Source organism: Lonchura striata, chromosome 8, assembly GCF_050655825.1.
Source record: "Lonchura striata isolate lonStrDom1 chromosome 8, ASM5065582v1, whole genome shotgun sequence".
Taxonomy (NCBI): domain Eukaryota; kingdom Metazoa; phylum Chordata; class Aves; order Passeriformes; family Estrildidae; genus Lonchura; species Lonchura striata.
This window is the reverse complement of record NC_140710.1, coordinates 18,320,508-18,347,932: the sequence shown is the minus strand read 5'-3', so window position 1 is coordinate 18,347,932 and position 27,425 is coordinate 18,320,508. Positions and strand designations below refer to the sequence as shown.

General features: G+C 37.3%; 1 protein-coding gene across 7 annotated transcripts in view; it reads left to right on the top strand.

Annotated features, from left to right (window-relative positions):
• Positions 1-27,425, top strand: part of DPYD (dihydropyrimidine dehydrogenase) — a 349,713-nt gene that overhangs the window by 179,464 nt on the left and 142,824 nt on the right. For all 7 annotated transcript variants that reach the window (XM_085586539.1, XM_085586538.1, XM_085586535.1 and 4 more), the window contains 2 exons: positions 2,263-2,447; positions 9,254-9,469. In XM_085586539.1, the coding sequence (XP_085442665.1) occupies positions 2,263-2,447; positions 9,254-9,469 (401 nt within the window). The remainder of the gene's footprint in view (positions 1-2,262; positions 2,448-9,253; positions 9,470-27,425) is intronic.

Genomic DNA, 27,425 nt, shown 5'->3' with positions numbered 1-27,425 from the left:
CTCACCCTTGTAGGGGCAGAGAAAGGACTTTGCTTTCTGAAAAGTTCTTCCCTGCTTTGTGCAGGAGGTCTGGGAGGTGCTGCCTTCAGCCTCCCAGCTACACCAAGTATCAGATCCAAATTGTGAGGATTTTAGGAGCTCTTATATAAAATGCTTTTGAACCATGCCCTTTTTTTATATAACCTAAATCTTGGAGATTATAAGAAAGAAATACATAGCAGTTGGATACCATGTCAACCTTGCCACCAGGGAAGTGTTTTTTCTTGATTTTAAAAATACTGATCAGGCAGACAAATCCCCAGGCCTGGAGAGATGTTTCAGGTGAAGATATGTTGGGCATTCTTCACACTCAAAAAGCTTTTGGTATAATTATGTCCAGACAGCTATTTTAGAACAAAGCAATTCAAAGAGATTTGAGAAAGGTATTAGATATAGGACAACAGAAGTAATACCCTATTTTTCCACAAGATGAAATAAGTAGTCAGAACTCCCAGTTTTACATAATTTCTTTTGAAAAACTACATTTTTGACAGCATGTTGTCCTCAGACACCTTTTCTATGGTTCAGTCCTGTCTCAGACAGAAGTCATCTATTGAATCCCCACTACCAAATCCTGCAGTACCAATTTTTCTTCTGTTTTTTTTCCAAACATGTCTTTACAAGCCTGTACATATTTAACTTGTGAGAGCTGTCTAGACCACATGCTGAGATGGCACCACTGCATGCAATAAGTTATCCTATATATGACAAATATAAGATGATCAAAAGCTTTCTTGAAGTACAGACAGTCTGAGGCACAAAGAGAAAGTTAATGTATTGATTTCTGAAGGATTTTTGATAATGTTGCTATCAGCCAACTCTTTCCTTTAAAAAAAACCCCACACAAACAGAAAAAGCCCAAACCCAAACAAACCAAACTCCTCATTTTCCAGATGAAAAATGTCTCAGTCTGAAAGTTGTGTTCTATATGATCTTTCAGTAATTTAGATATTTTCACAGGAAATAATTTCTTAAGTTTTTGAGTTTGTTGCTACCCAAATATTATTTTTGTTAACTTAAGCCACATGTATGTGCCAGGTGGGAGAGACTGTGCAGGCAATAGGTCTTGCAGATAGATTAAATACTTCTGGTAGAAAATCTGCTACAGGCTTTCAGCTTAGAACTGTCTTCTCTGACTCAGGCTTCTGAACAAGTTGCAAAAAATCCTTTGAATTTGAGTCCTCTGGATATGTTTGTAAATGCCGAGGCTGAGGAGGAGAGTGTAGGTGGGACAAATAAGTGACAGTGTTTGTGTCTTGCTTCCTGTTTAATAATTTTGCCCCTTATTATACATATCCTCCACTTTGAAATGCACTTCTAATATATGATTTGGCAGTGAAAGGAGACACAGAGCCTTGGATGAAAATCCCATCACTGTGATGTGTGGGAAAGCTGTGTTTGATGCTTTCTCTGTACTGAGTTGTGTGCTGGAACAATACCATGATTTTGCCCTTTGTGTTGGAGAAGTCTTCATCGTAAACTGGCAGGTTTCTCTTTTACATTTATGACAGTGCAACTACATCAGTTTAATTGACCTTGGCAATCTGCATCTGCCAGTGGTATGTCCCTGAGGGACATTGCAATTTTAAACTGCATTTTATTGCAGCATGTTTGGTTACTGCACACAAAAGCTATATAACCCCCCCCCCCCCGTTTTGATAGATGCCATCAAAATTTGCTAAAACTATTTATTGAAAAGATTATTCTCTTTATCAAGCTACTTTGAAGTGCCTTATGTATGTAGAAATTTAAAAAATATTAACAGAATATTCTTTATGTGTATTTAATGACACTTATATAATGCCATGTGGTATAAAAATATTTTTTATTTTCAAATCTAAATTATTTAGAGAACAATAATATTTCAAGTGCAAAATGACTATATGTAATGTTTTCGAACAGCATGATAAAGATCTTTTAATACATGCTCTAAAAAAATTCAGAAATTGTAGTGAAAAGATACAAAATATATTGTCATTTTCTAACCATTTGATTTTGATTGTGCTTTTATGATATTATTCTTAATATGTGCAACAAGTTTTGAAGTGAGCCGTTCTTCCAGGATGTTCTGGGTTTGAATATTAAGTCAGGATGGCTTTGACTTAATGAGAGAGATCTTCCTCAGCATTAAGTTTTCTTATTGTTATCAGCATATATTTGACAGATTTTAGCAATAGTTTTTTCTTTCTTTTATTAACATATCTGTCATTTATTTAATTACAGTCAGAGAGGCCATGGCACCTATCAAGTTTAACAGATGGGGTCTCCCTGAAATAGACCCAGAAACGATGCAAACAAGTGAGCCCTGGGTGTTTGCAGGGGGTGACATTGGTGGTCTTGCCAACACTACAGTGGAATCCGTGAACGATGGCAAGCAAGCTTCCTGGTACATGCACAGATACATCCAGGTGACTTCTTCAAAAATATTTTTATCTTTCCCAGCTTGATCTGCCTTTAGATACTTCAAAAATATTTTCATTGTGGTTTTGATTCATTATACAACTTTTGAGAAAAAAATACATAGATTATCTGGTGATTAGAACATTACATATTAATTCATCTTGGATCACATATTAGAGTTTGGGTAGATGAACTCGGCTTTCTTACATTTTCTTAACACTAAAATTCAAGCAACATTTTCTTGGCCCCAGCTCTGATTTCCACTCAAGGGTAGTAAGCCTCCCTGCACAACAGGCACTGCGAGCAAAAGCCCTAATTGGGTAATTGGGGAAAAGGAGTGAGCTCCTAGGTATTAAAAAGTTAAATCTTCCAGTAGTGCATAAAGTAAAAATTAACTACTGCCAGTGTTGTTACCTGGGGAAGACATTTTTAGTTTACTAATAGTTTACAGAACACTCAGGTTATCTACACTGGAACCCAAGCTTGCTCTGATGAGACTGATAAGTTGGATACAAGAGCTTAACAGAAACTAAACATTAAATGCACAGAGGCAAATAATGCAAAGGAGAATTTATTTGAGAAATGTAATATGTAGACTTGAAAAACCTGGTAACCACATGACTCCATTTGGTTCTCCTTGCACGTTGCTGACTCTGCCCTAATTTTTGTAGTAGATGGGCACAAAGTCTAGAGGAGCTGAACAGAAACATCCAAGGCAGAGACACAACCTGGAAAACCAACTGACAAAAAGCGTGTTCGTAGTGCAGGGGCCTTTTAAGAGACGTGATACATGATTCATTCTCCCACATAAAGAGATTTGAACAACTGAAGTTGGGACTGTAACAGCTCAATGTCTTTCTCCCCCATCCATCTGCTCAAAGCCTCTCTGATTGCATGTTTGTGCAATTTCATGCTGTTGGGGTCTGATTTCACTTCCTAAAAATACTTCAACTGAAAGCTTGTTGTTAGTATCTGTGCATATTTTTTCGCACTTGTTCTAAAGCACTGTTTGTGTCCTGCCTTCTTAGACCCTATGAAAATGCTGAGTGTGAAACATCTTTAATCCCGGACCTGCTTGCTTAATTTCTCAATGCACAGTGATTTTGGGTAACTGTGGTAGAGGAGAGAAGGTATCTCCTCCTTTTTGTCTCCTTATTCAACCTCTTAGAAATACAGGCCACCCTCTCTTATCATGCTGCTTCCTCCACAAAGCTTTTTTTTTTTCTTTTCCCTCGAGAATGTATTTAATACTTTGGAAAAAAATTTGAATAGTCATGGCTTGAGAATTAGAATTTTAAATCAAGCAGACTTGTGATATTAGAGCATTTCTGTTACCCTTTGCAGGTTTCAAGGCAGCTTATTCAACCTTACAGTCTCACCAGGAAGCTAATGGGAAAGCCTTACAGCAATCTTTACAGGAAAGTTTCCAAATGTCAAGTGTCACCTTTCCAGCTGTTAGATGAATGGGTTGCCCAAGGGCATTTATTTGGATGTGCAGCCCTTGTAAAATCTGGTTGCTGTGGTGCAAAATGCTGTAATTTGGCAATTTACTTCACCAGTGTTTGGAGGTGGTAGAAATTTTAGCGTCTGGAGGAGTTTGTTTTTAAAGAAGTTGTTTAGAAAAGGATAAGAGAGGATTGCATTGCCCTGCGTTTATAGGGCCAGGTGTGTGCACGTGTGCCTGCCTTTGTGCTTGTGTGTGTGCGCATGCGCCCCTTTCACAGCTGAGCTGTATTCTGAAAACTTCCCAAAAGCAAATGAAAAAATACCCTTGCACACCACCTTACTTTCTGCTGTGAGATTCTAAAGCAGGTAAACATCCTGTGAACTGAGTGTCTGAATCAAGTACACATTAAATTTTAAATAAATGTATTGATACTCTGTTTTAGTTAAGAAGTAGGTAGCCATTTCCAAAATCACTGACTATTTCAGCACCAGGATCTATAAATGATGCAGTCAGTCTTCATCAAAATAAAACTATTCCATAGGATTTCTCAACTAGTCCAAGACAATGTCAAAGAGTGCAACTCAAACCCACCATCCTGACTACTTGCAGAATGCAGGCACGCTGCTTGTATCCCAACCTACTCCAGGCAAAAGGCTAAATGAACAGATGGGGCTGATATGTGCCCTGAAACTCCAGTCACTGCAAGCTCTGGCACGTGGTCAAGTCAGGCGTGAGATCCAGACTCCAGGACTCTTCAGCAGAAATGCCTTATGTTCAATACTGAGAGTTATTTACAGAAGCTTCTTGGCTGCTCTTATGCTGGAAACTTTCCATCATTAGTTGCCTAAATATCTCCTGTGTCTTAACATATTCCTCCCACTATATGAGGCATAGGTTCATCTCAAAAATTGTTGCCTGCAGCTGTGTCAGGTTAGTTTCTATAAACATGACTGGTCAAAGCCTAACTAAGGATAGCTGTAGTAGAACCTGTTAGGAAATACAGTCAGTCTTCCTAGAACAACTCCTTGCAAGTCTTTAGAGATCCAAACAGAATCAGCCCAAGTCATCCGACTTTCTACTACTCACATTTTCTCACAATTCAAACTTCTTTTGTTATTCCGTGAATGACATAAAAATTTCAGTTAAATCATCTTAGTGATTTATTTAGCTTGGGGATTTTAAGCCTTCGCTTTTTGTCCAACGGTGACTTCATGATCCTGTGCAGAAGCAATGCAGGCTGCTGTGCTCTTCTAGTTCTCAGTTACCATTCATTTATTTTTGAGCAGTGAATGGATTTAATAGTATAAGAGTTTAATATTCAGGGTAACTCACAATTATTGCAGGACTAACTTTTAATTTTCTATGCCTATCTTGAGAGCAAAGACAGTTACAGTATTTTCGTCTTGAATGACTGTGCCAGTTGTAATGCTTCACTCCTGCTCTATTCATACACTTACCTGTGAGCTATTTTCCCATATATGACAGTAAAGCTGCCATTTGCTTCTCACGAAAATCCCTCTTTAAAAGTCACTTTTTTTTTCTAAATCACAGTAAGTTTTCATTTATTTAAATCTATTTTCTTCTTTACTGTAACCTTCCACTGTGGAAGTTTCTTTTTTATTTTTCCTAGACTGAAATGTACATGATACATTTAGAGAACAGAGGCCTACATCCCAACTGATATAAATTGCACTTCACTAAGACATTATTCAAGGTGAATTTTAAGCATATCACAGTGTTATTTTGAACCACAATTGTATATTTTCTATTTTTTCTTTACCTCTGCTGCCAGAAAATATATGGGCTTTCTCTCTGAAGGGTATAGTGTTGATTCTTTATCAGGATTGACCATTCTCATATATTCCTTGAGCATGCATGAATATGCATTATTTCATACTCAATACCAGAATTGAGAGGTTCCCAGGAAGCTTGAATTTGAAGCCATTAGTTATGTTGTCTTTTTTTTTTCAGGATAACTGCAGAAAAAAATGAATGTACCTTTGTTTAGCTAGAACAACGTATGAAACACTAGCAGGCAGCAATAAAGCACCATTTGCAAAAAAGGTGAATTAAAGACAGGTTCAGGAAGCCTTGTAATTTAGTTACTAGCCCCTGAATAAGCAGTGTGTCTGTTACAGAGAGAGAAAGCCAGAAAGGAGCTTAGAAAATCTCTGTCAAAGTGGACAGAGCCCTGAGTAAACCTGCTGTAGCAAGGATGCTGGACAAGACAAGTCCTCACATGTCTTTCCAACCACAACCATTCAGAGATTGTATTAAATAATATAAACATACTTACCACAAAGTTAATTAATGGAGAGAGGATAGCAGAAGCAAGAGAGAAAAGACATGTTTTAAGATCAGACTTCAAAATGGAGAAAGCCAGAGTAAGATGGAAGCATTCAGGAAAGCTCTTCCAGGCGCTAGGACTTGTGGAGAAGGCTCTGTGTGAAAAATAACAGTAATACAACTACTTGCTTTCACAGTCCATCTTTGTTAAAGGCCAGAAAATGTAGTTAGACCATATCACTCTGGTTAGGAATTTTCCCCATCTAAAGAAAATTAATGTCAAAAATTGCATCAGGTCTAAGGCTGAGTTCCTGTCTCTCAGCCCTGCATTGCAGCTCCTGTGCTTTTGCCCTCAGGCCAATCCTTTACTCTGTTTAGGGTGAAGTAGACCCACTGCTTGCAATGTGCTGGGGATTTTTCACCGCCCTGTTCCAGTCTCCAAAAAATTGTCATGATTGCAAGAAGTACCTGTAATATTGGTAGCTCAGCTGGTTGGTATCAAATTAAGAGGAAGAATGGACCACACTTTTTGTCCTCTACTTCTGAAGATCAAGAGAAGAGTTATTATAAATACTCTTGGCTGCAGGCTTTCTTTTCCTATTTGTTTGTGCAATGTCAGGGAAATCCTTCTTTATAAAGATTTTTTTTTTTTTTGTCTTGTATAGGATATATTTTCTATTTTACCACAGATTTGATATATTTTCTATTTTACCACAGAAAGGTCACTAAGAATCACTTTCAAGCAGCATTCATTTTAGGTAAGAACAGCTTTTTGAGATTTAATTGTCCTGCTTAGGCAAATAAACAGTACAGTGGAACTTCAGCTTCATATTCAGCACTCTCTGCCCCTTTGTCTATAGCAAATGACACAGTTGTATAGGCTGTGAATTGTTTGTGATCAATCCTCAGACTGAAATCTAATCGCAGAGAACATTTGAACAATTCTGAATAGCAAATTAATTCAAAGTAGAAAATTGGATTTATTGCTCACACGTGCGCAGAGTGGAGTTGACCAAACAATTTTCCTTAAGCCTTTCTTTGATGTCATTCTGCAAGAATGAAAATCAAAGAGTTTATTGTAAGAGTTCAGTATATCAGTGTTGATTTCTGCTGATTTTGAAATCAGCAGATTTTGTCACTTTCAGATATGTAGGAGACAAAAAGTGCTAGTATTTAAAAAATGCTTTAATTTGAGTTGTGTGATCCGAGATTTTCTGGTTTGGCATTGCAAACATTTTGCAGTGGATGAAATCAAACTCAAAGTAAGAAAAAGATTAAAAAGATAAAATTTGCATTCATTCCCCTCCCCCCCCCCCCCCTTTTTTTTAGTTGTTTTTTTTTTTTATTTTGCTGATAACAAAAGCTTTTGAGATGTGGAGTGCCAAGCTGTTTGGTTTTGGAAGAACTCAAATTCTCCTGGTGTAGAAAAACAGCCCTGTGGGGTATGACATGGAGGAAGCAGTGAGCACTCAGGGAGGACAAAATGGGGCATATTTGGCTTTTTATGAAGTGTAAATGCACTGGCCTTCAGCTGAGAGAGGTCATGATACTGAAGCCAGTTGGGTCTCAAGTGTTAGGGATCTTTAGAAATTAGCTTTTCTCAAAATGTCCACTGTTAGGGACCGATTCAGGTTTATATCATTCAGGCTAGGACAATTCCACTGCTTTTAGGCCATCAGAAAATTTGGCCCCAAAATGTATCCTTTTTGTCTGAAGATTCAAAGATCTGGCATCAGAATAGTGTGAGGGGAATCCACACAATCCCAAAACAAAAAAGGCACAAACTCTCAGGTTTTAAACCAGCCTAGGAAACAAAAGGCACACAAAATTCCTCATTCCACCTGCGCTTTTTTAGTTTTCACAGGTAAAAATTGATTAAATAAGTTCCTAGAAACAAACAAAAACAAAAAATCAACCAAACAACAACAACAACAACAACAAAAAAAAAACAACCCAAAATCCCCAAACAACCAAAAGGCAGCAATTCCTGAGTAGCTGAGGTTTTTAGTCTGCTGCAGAAAGTCTTCCCCAAACTTCAAGTACTGGTTCTTTTTGTCCTGATGAAAAAAGTCTTCTTTTTAAAGACAGAAGAAACTGCTGTGCTCTTAGCTGTGACTTACTAGGAGCACAGACAGTGTAGGGCTTCTTTGTGTTAGAAGTTTCTGCTTTGTTTCTTTGTGATTTTATTGAGTCAAGCATTTGAGTGAACAAAGATTTAAATTCTACCCACCACAGCCTGATCAGGATGTTGTTCGGTATCCATATATGGAAAAAGCTTTTCTGTCTGCAATTTTTATATTTTTAGATACAACATATACATTAAATACTTTTCACTGACTCTTCAGAGAAAAGACTCTTTCAAATGAAAACAAAAGTAACTGTGGTGGCACAGCCGTAATGTATATGATGTTTTTGATGGCAATTAGATACTAACTTTTTTTATCTTGAAGAATATTCATATTGCTACAATTAAATATAAACTAAACATTAGTTTTTCATTGGTATGCCATTGTGTAGGCTGTATAAAAATCTTTCAAAGTAGGGGAAGAAGGTTCAGAGGTTCAGAATACATAGAGTTAGGGCTGAGTGATCCTCCACATGATGCTTTCCCTCGTTTTTCACAGTTTCTTATACTTTTTATAGATTGGCACCTGAGAAGAGAACTAGAAAGGGTCTGTCTGCATACCCTGGGTTTTTTCAATCTCACTGTTATGGACTGCTGTAGGGAATAGAGATGGCTCTTCAGAAAGGCTGAACAAACCTTTGGACTGAACCAGACTTATCAGTACAGGATGTAAAGTAAATTTTTCTTCATTATTTTTGTTACTGTCAGTGTTATTTCCAGCATAGCATAGTATTTCAGTATTTCAGTATGAAGACTGTTTGGCTGAAGATGTTACATAGGTGAGTGTTTGCATGTTTTTCTGATTTGTAAGTCTGAACACAAAATAGAGTACTTAAACTTTGGGTTATTATATATTAATTATTCCCTTATCAGGACTAATAATGCATTGTATAAAAATAGGTCAGAAAAAAATATTCAGTGGTTTAGTGTTGTTTGTTTGTTTGCTTGTTTTACAGTCCTTATATGGTGTTGCAGTTTCTACAGTTCCAGAACTACCTCTCTTCTATACTCCTATAGATTTAGTGGATATCAGTGTAGAAATGGCTGGACTAAAGTTTCCAAATCCTTTTGGCCTTGCCAGTGCAACCCCTACTACTAGTTCTTCAATGATTCGAAGAGCATTTGAAGCTGGATGGGGCTTTGCTGTCACTAAAACATTCTCCCTGGATAAGGTGAGGAAATATTTTAATATATTTTAATATTTCATGTGTATTTTGCATGTAACCATATCTTTGTATAATTGAAAAATCTGAATCTTTGGGGAATGGCTCTGTTATATCCAACTAGCATAAAATAGCAGGGAATGGTTATGATGAATTGTGTAGCTCAGCTAGTCTGTGAGCTTTCTACAGTGCAGTGACAAAATTTCTGGTTCTGTTTGTTGTTACATTCTTCCCTTATATTGCCCCAACTTCTAATAGTAGTCAACGATTAAGTGAAAAAACTGGTTTTTTAAAATACTGCAGTGAAAATGTTTTCTGTGAAGGATCAGAATGTAAAGGGAATGAGTAACAGCTTTGTCACATAACTCATGAAAGGCAGATTCTGTGCCAGAGGCTGCCAAGATAAGCCATTGAACTGGAGGTGCAGTTGCAATGTGATCGTGTGGCTGCAAGGGGGAGGCTGGGTGGGAAGTAGAAGAGAAAGGTGGAGGCAGCATAAAACCAAGCCTACGGAGAGAAGAACACGGTGACATCAACCTTCAGTAACATGTAGTGGAGGAGGAAGGAGTCAGAATTAAGTCTTGAAGCCTATGGCTCAGTGTGGCACCTTAAAAAAAAGCATTTTGTGTAGTTTTAAGCGTGTAATTGCTTGTTTGAATTCAGAATTGCAACTTCTTGCTACATTCAAAATGATGAAGTGAGACTGAGCAAGGAGTTTAGAGAGTGAAAGAAAATAATAGCTTTGATAAACAGATCACAGAGAAAAGAAACAGGTTTTGAGCGGAGATGTAGAAATGGTTTGACTTGTGGAGAGAGGAAGAAAAGGTGAATCCTTTAACATAGGCCTGAGCAACAGTGTGAGTAATAGCAATGTATTGTTAACCAGTAACATACAGTAGTGTGGGCTGAAAAAAGCTTTTGAATTTAATTTGGATACAAGGGCCTTTTATTCTTGGTTCAGAGAGGGGATATACAAGGGTACTGATGGATGGAGCAGAACAGAGAAGGTGGATTTGTTCCTCTTCCACCTTTCCATGGGTAAATACCATAGGTAAATTAACTATAGTGGGTGCCCCTCCATTATGGGGAAGGTCTAAGGACAAAATGCTGTTTGTTGCAGAATACTGTAAAATATGTCAGGCTGGATTCTGCTGTCTCTTACACCTGAAGTAGCCCTGAGGGAGTAAGTGTTTATCTGGATTGCAGATGTGGAGATTCCAATCTACTTCACAGGGCTTCTTATTACAACAATTTTGAGGACATAAATATCATTAAAGTATGTTTGCAACTGACTTACATGTATAACATACCATCAGCTGTAATTATTCAGTGCCTAGACTACAGCCAACCCGTAGCAAGTACTGAGATTTATTTTTTTAACAGTTTTATTGCTGGTATGCTGGCAGTTCTGCCAGACTGCACGTTGATTACTGTGCATCTTGAGAGCTAAATAGACACAGGCTGAGTTCCAGCTTGGGTGGGAGTTCAGGAGGAAAGACATAATGTTGTAGGAAGTGATGTTGGTGCTATACTAAGCAGCAGACTCTGAGTCATTTCTGAAATGGCGACTGCAAAGTGTTCCACTGGATGCCATGCTCTGGAGGTGTGACTCAGATGAAGATATTTCAAGGTTTTTTTTAAGTATTTGTTGCAATATAATATTGCAGTTATTATTTAAGTTAGTAAACTAAGAAAAGTGTTATCTACTGAATTCTAGTTCAGTGATTGTTATTTCTGCTTAAACTTCATTCTAATATTCTGATACTGATTTGTGTTGTGTCTAATAGAACAGTGTCCCACCCAAGTGCTGCCTAGTTTTTCTGTTACTGTGTTCTTCCTAGTATTGCACTTCCCACAGGTATGTTTCTGGCATGATTTGAGATGCTTGGCTGAGAGGTGCTGCAGAAGCAAAATTGCTTTTATTTATCAGAGTAACATGGTACTTAATACTTCAAAAATAGTTATTTCAAATTGGAAAAAAAGCTCAGTAGGGTACTGCAGCTCTTATATGGAAAGACTGCTCTTGTTGACTTAATGCTAGAACAAGTGGTTGTAGAGAGTTGCCATAATATGCTGATTTTTTTTGCTAATTTAGCTTCTGATTATGTAGACATAAATCTTGTACAGTTTTCAGCAGGGAGCAGAATGCTCTCTTGATCTGTGATACCAACGGTGGGGATTTCAGACTGAGCTGTCCTGCCCTGTCAGCTAGTCAAAGCAAACTACGCAGCAGGATCAAGAGCAAAGATTTCCTGATCTAAGCCTGCGGAGTTGGAGGGAGGAGGGGGAGCAGCTCCCCAGACAGAACAGTTCCCAAGAGTGGAAGAGCTTCTGGGAAGGTAGATAGCTTGCTAGATGCAGTTATTGGCAGCTGAAACTTTTCCACTTCAGCCTTGATTGTATGTGGTGCAAGTAGGATTCTGTGCTCTTCTCTTGTGTCCTCATTTTATCTGTCCTGATAAAACTTAACTGATGGGCTTCATTCTGATTTGCCAAGCATAACCTGCCTGTGTGGCCATGGAGAACTTAGCGGCAGAAATTCTCCCTTTTCTAGAACCAATGACTGAATTTGCCACTGTGTTCAGATACTGATAGAGCAAACCAGTGAATTCCCTGTTTACCATGCGCATCCTTTGGCACTTCAGTGAAAGGGACTGATGCAGGCTAAATATGAATGAAATGAAAATATGTACCCAATCATAAATGGTGTTGAAAAGCATCCACAGCCCAATCACAAATTTCCATACATTAACTATGGTGTGACTGTAATTCTCATAAGACACAGGATTTATTCCATATGAGCTACTTCTCCTTTTCTCTCTTCCATCATCTAGCACAGAAAGCTCCTCTAAAACACAGGGCCAGGGATCCCTGCAGCCCATGTACTGCCTTGTACAGAGGAGCTGTTGGGTAACAGTGCTGGAGTTCAGCCTCTGGACCATAATTTACTCCCCTAGTCTTTCTAATGCTCATGTATCTTGGCCTCACCTTGAAAGCTTCACATGCTGCCCAGAAGGAGTTAGCACAGAGCACACTGTTTGGTGCCGTGCTCGCTCCCTTTTTAAACACCCACGTACCTTGCTCATAATTGTCTTCATGACAACCTTTGTAGCATTTTCTTTTTCTAGGGTAATTATTTCAACTGGGAGTGATTCAGCAAATTTTTTTCTTGCATACTACTATACTATTGTTAAAACCTACAAAACAGCTAACGTAAGGAATAGCTGAAATTCCTTCAGGGTGTTTATACTTTGAAATATACTGCACTCTACATACTTTAGAAAGTGCTAGATATTAGTATAGAGTAAATATTAATCGTAGGGGACCGCCTCTGTATGTGTCTGATGGTATCTGGGAGGGAGATGGCGACTTGTAGAATTTTATTTATTGAATTAAAAGTCTTTGCACAGCTGCTTTAGTATCAACTAGATTTGATTTCTTCCAGAAAAGGGAATAACTGCTTTTGAAATGGACAATCACTAGGAAAGACAAATGGTAGCAGAATAGAAGTGTCTTTTCACACACATTTTTCTACATTCATGCCTTCCCTTTTTGACTGCAGGATCAATAGCTCATTGCTCTGTTGGTTCAAATAGTATTTCTGTCTTGTTCAGATAACTGTATGCAGCAATGTTATTTGTAAATTCTGTTTGCAAGGTATTGAAGGGAAATGGGGGAGCTGCATATTATATAGTCCACAATAAATGGATACCAATTATTACCTCTTTTAGAGCTTAGATGAACAGAAAACTACACGCAGAATGACACATACTGCATTCATTAGACATATAACTGTAAGTGGGAGGGTTTTAGGAGAAATTTTATAGTAAGCTGGATTATTTTCTAAGAATTTATTAGTGAGTATTGTTTAGAACACAAAATTTGTATTAAAACCTGTAATCAGAAAGTTTGTATAAACATAGTATCAAAATAAATCAAAGGTTATATGAGGTGTGTACATCCCTGTGCCATATCCACTACCACAGTGAGGAGTTTAGAGCAGAAATTAGGGTTTTATCGGCTGAATTCAGGCTTTGTTGTTCTTTTAGTGCATTGTATGGGCTGTTTAGAAAGATAAAAAAACAACTGGGTTAGCAGAAATGTTTGCTTTGATTTTTAGATGCTTCCTTCACTTCTAAAATTTAATTCTAATTAATCAGATACATCTGTCTTTATTTTATTGTGATATGCATTGATTTGTGATGCTGTCGCTTTCAATAATGCAGAAACAGTTGCCTTTATTATGAGAACCAGCAGAAATCAACATGCAGACTAACTTCATTTTTAATCTTTTTTTTTTTTTCATTACGTATGGAGCAAGTTGTGTGGATGATTTTAAAAACAAGCTACAATTAAAATGAGATTAAATCTGAACTAAACCATAGCGGAGGAAACTTTCTAGCTGTAATATATGTTTATGCAGTTTACAGATGTAGATTTTACAATACATTTTCAGAACCATTTCTAAATAAAGATGATTGCTGACAGAGAATTAATAAATTTGCCCAGTATATATTACATTTCTATGTGCTGTTATTACAATATACATATGCAGGCTCCAGCTAGCTCTTTCTCTGTACATTTGCACTGTGTGCATCTCACTTCATAATTGAAGGTGGTAAAAAATCATAGTACAATGATGCATTGTTTTCCATAACATTAGTATTTCACAGAAGTGAATCTGTATTACAAAATGTATATTTTTGTATGATATTACAGCATAGTAATTTAGATTAAACTAGTTATAATTTATGGTGCCAAGCCAAAAAGCTATTTAAGATGCATTAAAATGCAGAACCATGACATTTGAAATTCTGATGTTCTTAATATGACAAAGGTTATTCTATGGAGTTTTGCTATAATATGAAATATTAATATTTCACAATACAGTTTTGATGAAGTACAATTTGCCTAGCTTGCATATGATAAAGAAATTAAATGCTTACCAAGGGAGTTCAGTGAGAATTAGAGCCCCGCCTGAACATCTGCTTGAAATGTTATTATCCTGTCCTACTGACAGCATCGCTCCCTCATTGTTTTTAAAGATTGACAGCTGAATATTGTACTGATTTCTGCAGCAAATATGTCTAGGTGAACTCTGTTTGGTTTTTAGGAATTTAGAACATGCTTTTGATTTCCATCCTATAATTTTTTTTTTATACTCTTGACATTTGTAGATGCCAGATTGAGGTCTGGTATGCTGTAGCAAAGATAGACCATTGACTTGCAACGAAATGCCAGTTGATATCTCAGTAAACAGAAATATTACTATTCTTTATTGTGTGGTCTGTATGAAAGCTGTATGGGCTTTCTTTGGGGAGACAAATGATCAGATTGTTAATGTCAAATATAAAAGGGACTGTTTGCCTTTCTACTAAACAGCATTAGACAACTTTTATTAACTACATTTTTGAATAGAAAAATTATCATTTTATGGGATTCCTTAGCACACAACACTCTCAAGTTTAATTATTTTCTTGTTTTACAAGTTTTTAAATTATTATTATTGGTTTTCGTATCTTTGGAGTTATATCCTTCATTTTGTTTAATATTTCTGAAAGAATTTTAATAAGAAATATGGTCTTTGTTTCATAATTTTTGTATTTTTAGATCAGTGCACAAATTCAGCGACGTTTAACAGGAGAGGTAAAAGGCTATGCTACAAAAGTGCTATGGAATGTAATTATTATCTTTTAAAATGCTGTAGTAATGCCTTTTTTTTTATAGAAAATGTGTTATTTAGCTATAAATAAGGAACAAATAATTCTGTGAATCTAAGTAGCAGGAAAAAAACTTTCCTCCTTTTTCCCTGAGAAAAACTGTTTCTCTGATGTGTTCAACTTAAGGATCAGATTTCATCTCTCTACTTAGTTTTATCCTACCCCATTTAAAGAAGGCTGGAGACTTCTTTGTATTCAAATAACTTCAAAACCTTCAAAATTGCTGTCCTAGGAACTAGAAAGGACTGCATTTAACCATTCTTTTCCCTCAGTCTGCACCCCTGGTGATGTAGGGGTTTGGCGTTTTTTCACCATGGCAGAATCCATCTGGAGAGATGTAGCACAGCTTGAACATAGTGAAAGAGAGACCAAAGATCCCAGACCTGAGAGCTTTAACAAAAGCCAAGATCTTTCCTACCACAGCTGAAGTCTGCACCAGGTAGATGCCCACCTTAAACATGTGCAGGCATGCATCTTGATACCAGTGAATTTGCAAGTGAGGCACTTTGGACCATTAAAAAATCTGGTTTTGCCATGAGTAATTCTGGTTATTTTGGCCACTTAATGAAATATGGCCAATTAATATTTCAAATGCGAACTGCATTTTTAAAGCAAGAGTTTAACAACAATCCGTAAAAAGTTTCTCTCTCTGTGATTGTGTTTACTACTTTGGAAATGAAAAACTTCCTACAAGTTTGTGAAAAAAAAAAATTCAACCTCTGGGGGAATGCTTAGTCCCACAGTTTGTGTAGCATTAAATATCACAGAAATGCTGCACTTCTTCTGCAGTGGGAGTCTCTTTTCTGCACGGAGTCTCTCATGGAGAAGTCTGTTATCTCAAGGCGTGGAGCACAATGTGACAGTTCATCAGTGGAAGACAGAGGGATCTGTCATGCAGGGGCGTTGCACTTTGAGTCAGTAAACCTCATCTGTGCTGAAGGATGGATTTTTACAAACAGAGGATCAGCACTTTTCTTCCCATGTTATTGCTTTTTATGCCATTCACCCTCATGGAGCAGAGTGAGTGTGGCTGGAACTTTTATGCCTTATGCCTTGAGCTCGTGGCATAAGTCCCACAAAGTCTGAGATGGCAATGGCTTACCTTCCTCAGAGCTGCACACAAAGCTGGCCAGCAAAGATAAAACCAGATACATGTCTAAAACTGGTTCTTGGTAGGCTGCAGGATTCTCAGTTATGTCTAAAGTATTTGGTTTCTGTTCATCTGGAGACTTTTTACACAGTATTTAGAGATTGTTTCTTTTTCCAGTCTTTTTGTTCTGGAGTCTGGTTTAAAACAGTATAGCCAGAGTGCATATACATATACAAAGTGTAAGTGTGAACATTAATCTTGACCTTGAATATTTCAGGCAGCTTATGTATAAAAGATTTATAAATCAGTCTTTAAGGAATTTTTTAATCTGAAAACTGTTGTGTATTATAGTGAAACATAGTGAAACTTAGATTGGCATAACTGAGGAGCAGTTCAAGTGTAATTCTGAAAGAGCATACAGACTGCAACACTGAGTATTTTGCTACATAAGCCTTTATATAAAAAATAGCTTCCAAAATTAGGAGTGCTCATTCCTTCTCAGCATATTATGTACTGTTTTAATAGTGACCAGTACTTGCATGAGGACATAATTTCTGTTCATAATGCGACTATTACCCAGCCGGTCAAACAAAATGGATGCAAATTTTACGCTGGTTAAAAGTCAGAACAGTATTTCTTTTTATCCTGGAGATGCTGCTTTGCTCTTTACTCATTTTGCTTTATTTACCTCATTCTTCTGAAAATACCTGCAAATATTTATCAAGAGAGAGACAAGGAGAGCACACATGCATGATTTTCCAAAACTGCAGGATCTGCAGTTGGCTGTATCTGGAGTACTCAATGTTTTTGAATATCACATCCTGAATAAACAGGATTCTAAAAAGCAAATATGTAACATACTTGTGTAAAATACCATTCAGCTACGTTTTTCTGTGGTTGCTTTGTATGTCCTTGGAAGGTTGTTGGTGATCTTGAAAATGATTAACATAATTTTTTGTCTGGAAAGAATTCAGCTAAAGAGGCAGTTTGAACGTAAGCTAGAAATTAGCAAGTGTAATTCAGAAATTTAGAATTTTCACATATTTTCCATTCTCAATTCAGATTTGTTGCAAAACTTTCATTTTATGCCAGCCAACTGCATTTAACTTTCTTAAGTGGCATTAATATATTTTATAATTCATTAGAAAAGATTGTAGGATATTTTTCTTAATAGTTATATTTACAGCATACCTAAGACAATCAAAGCATAAAGCCATACTTAACATTTCTGCATTTCATCATTAATTACAAACTTCCCTATTTTTTGAAATTGTTATGATGCACTTTAATAGCTAACCACAGACATTCAGGAAAAAATTAAATCCTTATCTTGTCAATATAGAATTCAGAAGTTTCCCTTCTGTCAAGTCATTGGCTTTTTGATTCTCCCCATTTGATTAAGTGCATGTGTTAGAATTCAGGATTTTTTGCTCATTTCCACATTCTAATTATAAAAATAAATCCAAAATACCATCTAGACTCCAGTCTAGGCTTGCTGAGATACTGAAGTGGAATAAAGGAAAAGCGGTTGTTATGATTCAGTTGCTCTGATTTACAGTTGAGTGTTTTTGCTGAGGTCTGCATCCACTGCTGTGGCCAAAGGCTGGCTTCTGCAAATCCGGGGTGACCCTTTGTGTCCCCCCCGTGCCCCCTGGCTGTGGGGTGGCTGCTTCTGTGCTCTGCACCACAGGTTGGGGAGACCTGAAGCACGTCATGCAGCAGCTGTTCCCCAGGATTCCTGGCTGGACCGTGTGGTTTTGCACGATGTTTGCAGAAATGTGGGCCCAGATTGACTCTACGGGGATGCTGAGATTGGTGTCAAGCATGTATATGGTGCTGTACATCTCGTGTTAAGAATTTTGCAGGCATTAGATGAAATTATGTGACTATCTCTGAACAGGCATTGTTTCCACACCTGAGTTTACAGGGTTTAGCTTAATCATTTTTCAAGGAATTTTTGGTTATTCCACTGTAGCTTCTATGTACAGGTGATACACTTCCCTTTAAGTGTTTGAGTTATCTCAGGTCTTGAGTTCCCACTTGGTAAATTAAAAGGATAAGGCTGTGTTCAACATCTGATTTGCCTACACAAGAAGTTAAGAAAGCAAAAAGCTGATTTTTGAATCTCGTGGTGATATAATTGCATTTACTCCTGATTGACATTGTTGCAAAAGCAGAATGAAGCCCCATATGTTTAAAGAAACTGACAGGTTCTTATGCTAAAATACCTATTACTAATCCAAATATGTATGTGAATGTATTCTATATAACGTTTCTTATCATTATTTGAGATACAGAATTATCTATTTTTTTTAAACTACAATAGTGATTGTGGGATTTTATCCTTCAGTCAGGTAGTCTATGATTTTTGTGAATAAATCATCTAGAGTTAGTTCCAGGAGGACACAAGTGTATCCATTCTGTGAACTTTGGAATTTCTACTTTAAGAATTATCTAAAAAGCTCTTGTCAATGCTAATTGCAAAATCCAATTTTCAGTCTGTAGAAAAAGGAACACACATTTTTAGGAATCCCTTAATATTCATTTTATATTAGTCTTCAATTGTACTTATAATACAATCTTGTATTATAAAGACATACAACTTTAGATTTGTGTGGAGGACTTGATACTGCTTCAAAAATGATTTCTACTGAATTACACTAATGCTATTTAATTATTATTGACTATTGACATTTTATACTTCATTTTTGCTTTCCTGGTGCATTTTAGACTATGAAGCAGTTAATTACAATGCAAGCTCATTGGTCTCAAAAGCAGCTATCACCACCTTTTCAATGTTCTAGAACATATATTTAAACTTACAATATGTTAGTAAGTTTTATTTTTTTTTCTTTAACTTCTGCTTGCCTGACTTCTTTGATTTAGTGCAGTATAAGAGGAAAAAAATTAAATTCCTTAACCACATTACAAATGAAAAAGACATAAGCTAATGCTATAGCTGAACGTTTCTTTGTTAGCAGCTGACCTTCTACTCCTAGAGAAAACAAAGTCTTGGCTAGAAGACAGTTCAATAAATGAACAGGCTATATATTGATTTTTCTCCCTCTTCCCTTGTTATGTAATATGATTTCCCTTCCCTTGCAAGGGTTGCTGTTGTACAGGATAGGGCTGGGATCACGGTGGTGGAAGCGTATGGGAATGTGTAGACTAAGGAAGGCTGTCACAGCAGTCAATAAGATCTGAGAGGTGTTGACTAATTGCCTGCTAATTACACAGTAAATTGTCTAATTAAGCTGATGGTTAATTAGGGTACGCTCGCACAGCAGTCTTATGGAATTTTTGTCTGATGTCTGGGAAGCAGCTTGTGTAATTGGCAAACTGGTAAGGACTGGCAGAGACCATGGCTGGGAAGCAGGCTGCCAGTAGATGACAGAATAAGGATGCGTTTGCACAAAGGTTGTCATGTGAACACGCAGGGGTTTGTTAGCCTTCTCCAGCTACGTGGCAGCCAGCACAACGAGGAATCGAGCTGAGAGCTGCTGGAAGCTGTAAATAAAATAAGGCTTAAGCATGTAATATTAGAAAAGCAGTGACGTGTGCTCTTTTATTTTAGTCAGTTTGAACTTTAGATAAACACAGGGTATCAAAATTCTCATGTACAGAACTTCACCAAACTGTGTGACTTGACCATAGCAGTAATTATGGTATTGTGATGTATTTAGTGGAGTCCCAAAATGATCCTTTTTCCAGGGAACTGCTGTATGTATGTTGTTGTTGAAAAAGAATACTTGTTAATAAGGATGCTTGCCAGCCATCATAACCATCATGTGTGGCATTCTGAATGCACTTTAATTGGCATCGTGTCCATCCCTAAATGTGACAGAGTATGAGCAGGTCATAATGGTGTTCTGAGTAAAATATGTGCATGCTGTGCATAACTATAATATCATTAATGAAAATCTAGATTCCAGATTCTGACCCAAAACCAATGGAAAAGGTCAGGAATATTAAGCAGAGAGAACCTAGGCAGGAGTACAGACATCAAATTCAGCCAAGCATGAGTTTGTTGTGACTTAAATTTTTCATTCAGTAAAATGACGTGGTATGTGGACTTTCTTGAAGTTCATTACAAAGGTAAATATCCTGCAGAGTCAGAATTGCACAACACATGATTTGGTCTTCGTATGACACTGTGGGTTAATTTTGAGTTACACATCTGCAAAATCCATGAACAAAATAGCTCTTTGTATCTTGTGAGCTAAACCAAAGTGTGCATGTATATAGGTACTTATTTGTTAAGAATGTTTTGATGTCACTTGAGCAAAGTGAAACAATATCCACCTTAATTTCTGGAAATCACATTTGTTTCAGAGCTCCACATCGTTTTACTCCTAAGTAAGCATTTGGGTTACGTGGTTTGGGCATATAAGTGTCTTTCTGGAAGAAAAAGAAAAATTAAGTGAATTCTGGATTGCTGCTGAAACTTGGTTTTCTTTTTTTTTTTTCTTTTAAATTCAAACCACACGTACGTTTCTTCTTCCATAGAAACATAATTTTAAAACAATCAAAATTGGAAAGATTAAATTAGACTTTCTTTGAATTAATAAAGCAAATTTTATCCTGTGATCTTGCTGCTTCTACTTACCTGCACAGTTAATAATGCCTTAATGTAGCACCTTCTATGTAGTGAATGTTAGTTTATGATTTTTCCTTCAAAAATAATTGGGTAAAATCATGGTACATTAGGAGCATTCTCACTTTGCCAGTCATCACAGGACTCCAAACACTTACAGGCTAATCTAAAAGGCATTAAACCTTCTCTGAGGGGAATTTTAACAATACTTGTAATGTTGCTCCTCAGTGTATATTGCCACAGAAGAAAATGCTACAATTCCCCTGAATCAGATCCTGTGAATTGTTGCATAAAACTAAAAAGGTGAAGTACATTGATTCAAGCCAAAACTATACAGGGAGGCCCTGTGTACATAATTTTCTTTCAAATAAAACATACTTTAAATTTACATTTAATATTTATATGTAGGATTTTTCCACATCCATCTGCACATATGTAAAAAAAACTTCTTCAATTAATTTTGTCTTACTGTTTTTAAGGTTTATTCTTTAAAAGTATTGCAGAAACTATTGGTTTTTCCTCTGACAGCATATTCAGAGCAAAGCTCACTTCACCAGCCAACTGCAGGAACTGAAAGCATACAGTGCAATCATCATAGTTGCTTTCATTTTCTGTCATGGGGCAGCAAATGGATACATTCTAATGCATTTTATTCTCTGAAGACAAAGAAGGGAGTTCAGAGGATAATTGTTACCTTATTATATCCTTCTAAAGGAATTTCTGGCACATGCTATTATGATTTATGCTTTAATAAATCATATAAACCTAGAAAAGCATGTTTCTAGTAATTCACATGGTATAGTAAATGTATATGTGTAAAGCCCTATTGCAACATGACAATATGTAATAAAAATTGTATGGCAACAATGCTGCTGTTAATCATCAATAGCCAAGTTATATTAGAAATAATTTGTTTTAAACCTACCAATTTTTCTCATATGCAATATCTGATATGTCTGTGGAATCTGTAAAAATTGGAAACATTACCCGAATGTCCCTAATGCAGTCTGTCCCAAAGCATCTTGCTGGTCCATTGTCAAGCCTCATGCTCAAACAATGGAGTGAGAGGAGCGCCGTGTCGGCTTTCTGTTCAGCTTTATTGCCTGCGATGCTTCTCTCCCTGTGTAGTTCAGGAGGGTTCCTGTTTGCACCCTTTTATTTAATCTGTATATCAAGCCATAGAGAAAGTTTAGTAAAGTGGCATTGATTGAAGTGTTTTCAATACTCAGCTTTATAACTCTCAGCTGATTTAGCTGGAGCAGCTGATTGCATTGTTCAAGTGTTTGTGGGAGACTGGGGCATGGTTGAAAGCATGCTGAGCAAAAGTCAATCCAGACAAGATAGGAGTGATGCTGGGATCGTTAGAGGAAACATCCAGAGGCTACAGCAAGAGAATTATCAGTCCTTCCGGCTGAGGGATGCAGTTCCATTCCAGGCTGTAGCTGCAACAACAGATAAGAGCCAGCAGCCTACACCCCTTTTATTTTCTGAACACAAGCTTTGCCATGAGTATCCATGCTTTGTATTTCAAAATTAACCTACTGCCAGCCTGTGCCATATTGGACTGGGTCTTAAATCCATCCAAATATTGTCAGTGATGATGAACTTTGTGGCTTGAATTCTGCCAAGGGAATCAAAACTGCCCCCAGCCTGTGCTGCCTGTTTCGGGGGCACTGGGGTGGAGCAGAAGGAGATGCTGGCAGTTCACAGAACCCACTTATTGCATGTGCTTAGAGCTCCTACCCAGGGTGATCTGTAACAGCCCAAATCCCTTAAGTACAGCAGAAACTTGAGCTTATTTTTCTTTCCTAACTTTGTAAGAATTGAGGAAAAGATGAATATTGGGTTTCTTGTTGCTACTGGATTTTTATTATTCTGTTTAAGTTTATACTGCTGCCAAGAACTGTTCTCAGAAGGTCAGTTGATTGCTACTCTTGTGTAGGAGGTATATTTTAAAGACTGACAGGATTACCTGAAGTAGGTGATTTCACGTGGAGGTAACACAGGTCTCAAACACATAAATAAAATCTTATATTCTGGATGTATTCAAACTCAGATTAATTTCTCTCTTGATATTTGTGGAGTTTTTTGTTTGATAGCCAGGAATTTTTTGTGCCTTTTAGAAGAACAGAATATTGGAATCCATGTCCAAATTTTTTGGAGTATATATTTTTGAGTGTCACATTTCTTAAATGGTTAAATGTCCATAATTGCTTATTCTAGGCTAAAAATCTGCATCTATCTTGGTTAAACTTGAACAGGTCTATCAGCAAGAACATTCATAGTAGTATACAATAATTTCTTTTTTCTAGAAACAGAAATTCAGATTTAATTTTCACTTCACAATAATACTGTCTATATACAAATACATAGGTTTTTTTACTTGAGCAACTTTACTTTCATAATATAATTTACATTTTCATTTCTATTTTAACACTGTGATTAGAGAAAGTTCTAAAAACATGTCAGAGAGTAAGAATATATTTGAGAGTAAAGTACTAAAATGATAAACAAAGGACCATAAATCTCATGACTTCTTTCTTATGCCCCTCTCTACAATACTAAAAGTGATGCTTTGCTACCCTAACAAAAATTGTTCTTACTGTGTGTTGGGACTTACATACCTGCAGATACATTAGCTCTGTTTTGTGATGTTTATTTAATTGCTTTTTGGGTGTTGTGTTTTGTGTTTCTTACATTCCTCCTTTAACAAAATTTTAAAAAAAATAGTTCCAGAGAGTGCAAAGATTTAATGATATTTTAAATGATCAAAAAAATAACAGTTTCTGCACAGTGACATATTTCAAGCTCTGCTAAAAATATACCTGATGGTTAAATTTATGCAGAGGAGAGACTTGATTCTGTGTCCAACATCCTCCATGTCTAGCCTATTCAAGGGTTCACATTCCTACTAGGTCTCTTTCTTATGTGTGTTCCTTGTCTTTTAAGAAATCTTTTTCCAGCCAGCCATTTCTCTCCCTAAAGGAGCAGGTATCATGGGCAGTGGAACAGCCATACCTCTTTGGCCTTTGCAGCGTGCACTGAACTGCTTCCTGCTCCTACTGTAAATGTTGGAATACAACATCACCCCTATTCCTGCTTTTTATCTATTAGTCAGAATTCACATTGTGCTTGCTGATAGTCAAAACCAGTGTTAGTGCCTGTTACAAAATAATATGACTTAATAGCATAATTGAGGATGTAGTATTTGCATTCAGCTCATGTATTTACAGTGAAGTGTCTTGATACTGCCAAGCTCTCGGGGACAGTAACATCAAGTGCAACAAAGACAAACATTTCTTTTCCAAGTGGTGGAAATGAGAGTTGTTTATTTTAAGAGATCTTATGTAAACGTAACTGGGGGAGGAAAAGTAAGCCAGCATTGCCAGCCAATCCACGCCTGCACACACATATCTCGGCTGGCCGGAGCTTTCCCCTTTGGTACCGTTAGAATTTTCATTTCAAAAAACGACAGTCTGCTGTGGAAGCAGTAAAAATGTTCAACCTGTGGTTTAAATTATTGATTTTTTTGAATATTGAAGCAGTATTTCAAATGGGTTTTGTTTGAGTTACTTCTGGGTAGAGGGTTCCAGAGGTAATTTGATATCTAAAAGGCTGTGTATTTCAAAGCTGTTTCAGTCTTTTGAGTTCCTTCAGCTGATCAGCTGATTGGGTAAAATACCTTATTGTCTCCTGAATTGCAGGCAATAGATAAACTGCAGCTCAGGGTTAGCACATAGACCAGCACACAATGCTCTTGGTGATTTCTTATGTGTACTCGGTGTCCAATCAACTGACAAAAAATACCTCATTTATTTTTAATGCAGTAACTTATCTCCACTTTAAAAAGAAAAAAATTTTGAGATGCTAGTTTTCACAATCAAGATGGGTAGAGCTCTGTTTCCTGTATCGCTTGGCAATGATGCATAATTAAAACAAGGTGAATTCATTGTATAAAATCCAGTATGTGTAAATAAGAAGTAGATACATGTGTTTTCACAAATAGGTTGTTACACTACTGCAGAACAGAATGGCTGTAGTGAAAGAGAAGACACTTTAAAGAACTCAAGTTCATTCCCAAAGGGCTGGGGTGTTGGTGGTTGTGCATGTACAATGTTTAGGAAATTAGCCATTTGCACAACCCTTCGAATCACAGAAAAAAAAAAAAAGGCATTACTTCAGTAAGGCTCAGATCTGGCAGTGAAGCCATATTAGAATTAATTTTGGAGTTGATGGGAACTGTGAAAACTAAATTAATTGCAGGAATGGATCCGGTTAAGAAGAATTAATACACTAATGACACTAAATATCACAGAATAATGGTGTGAATCAGATTTTAAGCAGGTTTTTCCCTTAAGGAGGCTATGGGTTTAAGAGTACAAAAACAAAAACAAATTCACTAAAGTGTGGATTATGTAAATTAAGTTGTTATGCAATTTATTTGGCAAGTATGCATATATTTGGCATATATGTTTAAATAAAATTAAAATATATGAATATAAGTTGGGAAAAGGTGTGTGGCATACTAGTTTGTGTGTGTGTAGGTTAAGAATTTGCCAGATTTTGTTGGTCCTCTTGGGATCTGCCCTACAGTGTTTTACATTGTAGTTTACAAAATCCCATTTAAATCCTGTGAGTTTCTGCTGTACTGGAGTGTGCACAAAATCATTGTATCCATCCTATTCTAGGTGTGCAGCAAAGAAATCTGCCCTGCTCTGTACTGGCTGCACTAGGGGAAGGTTGTCTAAAGTAGCAGAGGTGTAAAAATCCAGACCCCTAATGTCTCCAAAACCAGAAACATGCAGTCTGTACCTGCCTAAATACTTAATTGTTTTGCCCATCAAGTGAGTATTGACTGTGCTGTATAGATTAGTCTCCATGTGGAGAGATAAGCTTTGGCTGAGGAGAGTCCCGGTAATTCCTGGGTGTGTGAGGTTGCGCTGGGTGTCAGAGCTTTCCTTGGCCCTGATGCAAACTTGGCTTCATTGCCCATGGAATGAGATTGCTCCTGTGATCTGGCATGTGGAAACAAAGGGTATATCCCATTTCTTAGTGACGTTTTGCAGTGACCTGTGCTTTAAATTCCGTGGTTCCATGATAGGAAAAAGGAGGCAAAGACAGCCCCCACATTCTATTTATCGCTAGTATAATTATCCCAAACCAAGGACTACTTGTGGGGCTTCCTCCTTAAGTATCTTTGTCTCTGACTTTTTGTGTTTAGCATCAGAAGCTTTTGAATCCTTGCCGAATTCTAAATCAATATTTTATTGGAATAAGCAGAAAGCCTACAAGTCAAGCTGCCCTCTCTAGCTCAGGACAGATTTACTCTTAGTATTCCAGGTTTGAGCATGTAAGGTAAGTCTTTTGGACCAGGTCTCAGCTGTCTGTGCCAATAATGGTGCCAGAGATCCAGCCACAGCTGTCGTATACTTTCTTGCACCCCTGTGACAGTAATAGTGGGAACATCTACCAGAGATTCCCAAATGAAACCCCGACTCAATTATAGTGTCTAAAAGCCAACTTCCTATTGATTTCAAGAGAAATGGACTTCATATCTACCTTATCTGTGTGTGCTGCTAGATCCTCTGATGAGCATATTTACTTAGCTGACAGACCTGAGCAATGACTCCAGAGAGGGCTGGGGTTTGGGGCCTGGTATACATTTAGTGAGAGAGGGCATGCTTAGCTTAGAATAATGTTTTCTCTTGATGGTAAACAGGAGAATGGTCCTGCTAGGAATTTCCATGTATCATGGCTGCTTTCAGTTCTTACAAGAATATTTTAATGAGCTTTGATCTTTTTGCTTTATTAAATTTGCTTTATGTCCCACAGGGTGTATTTTTAAAAGCCAATACAATGTGTCATTTTTCATGGGCATTTAAAAATGGGCATTTGGCCAAGCTACTGCTATGAGAACTTCAGGTGAATGTAGAGGAAAACCAGACTTGAGATGGGGCTTCAGTGTCTGCCACAAGCAGATGGGAAAGAGGGCTTGTCTTTTGGCATAAACATTCTTTGTGCACTTCAGCACTTCTCTGTATGGATTTCTGCCTGTCAGAGAGGGCATAACATCTGCAAACACTGAATGTTTATTAAGAGCTCAGTCTGGAAAAGCAGAATCAGCCATCAGGCTGGAAATCTCCACTTTGAAGCTCTCAAGTGGAAAAAGCCATCTCTGTCTAGATTATTGAGCCCGTGTGTGGTGCCCCTCATGCTGACTGACGATGATCAGGCGGTGCTCTCAGAGGAGCTCAGATCTCCTGACGACAGACGTGGGCATGCTGCTTCTACCCTTCCTGAGCCTGCTCCATCCAGGGTTTGCATTCCCAAATGCTCTTACTGGGATGTATGCATCCTATCCCAGGTTCCATATGAGCTGTCCTGCCAGAGAAGTACAGTGTTCTAATCAATCAAAATATGCCAGCAGAGTTTGTTCCATGATGGCAGGAATCAGAAAAAACCTGCTAGTCGTTACAAAAATGGTAACTAATTTAGTATGATAGTTTAATTTGCAGTGCAAAGTTTGAGATGCCTTGCAAGTTGATTCATAGAAAAGTAATT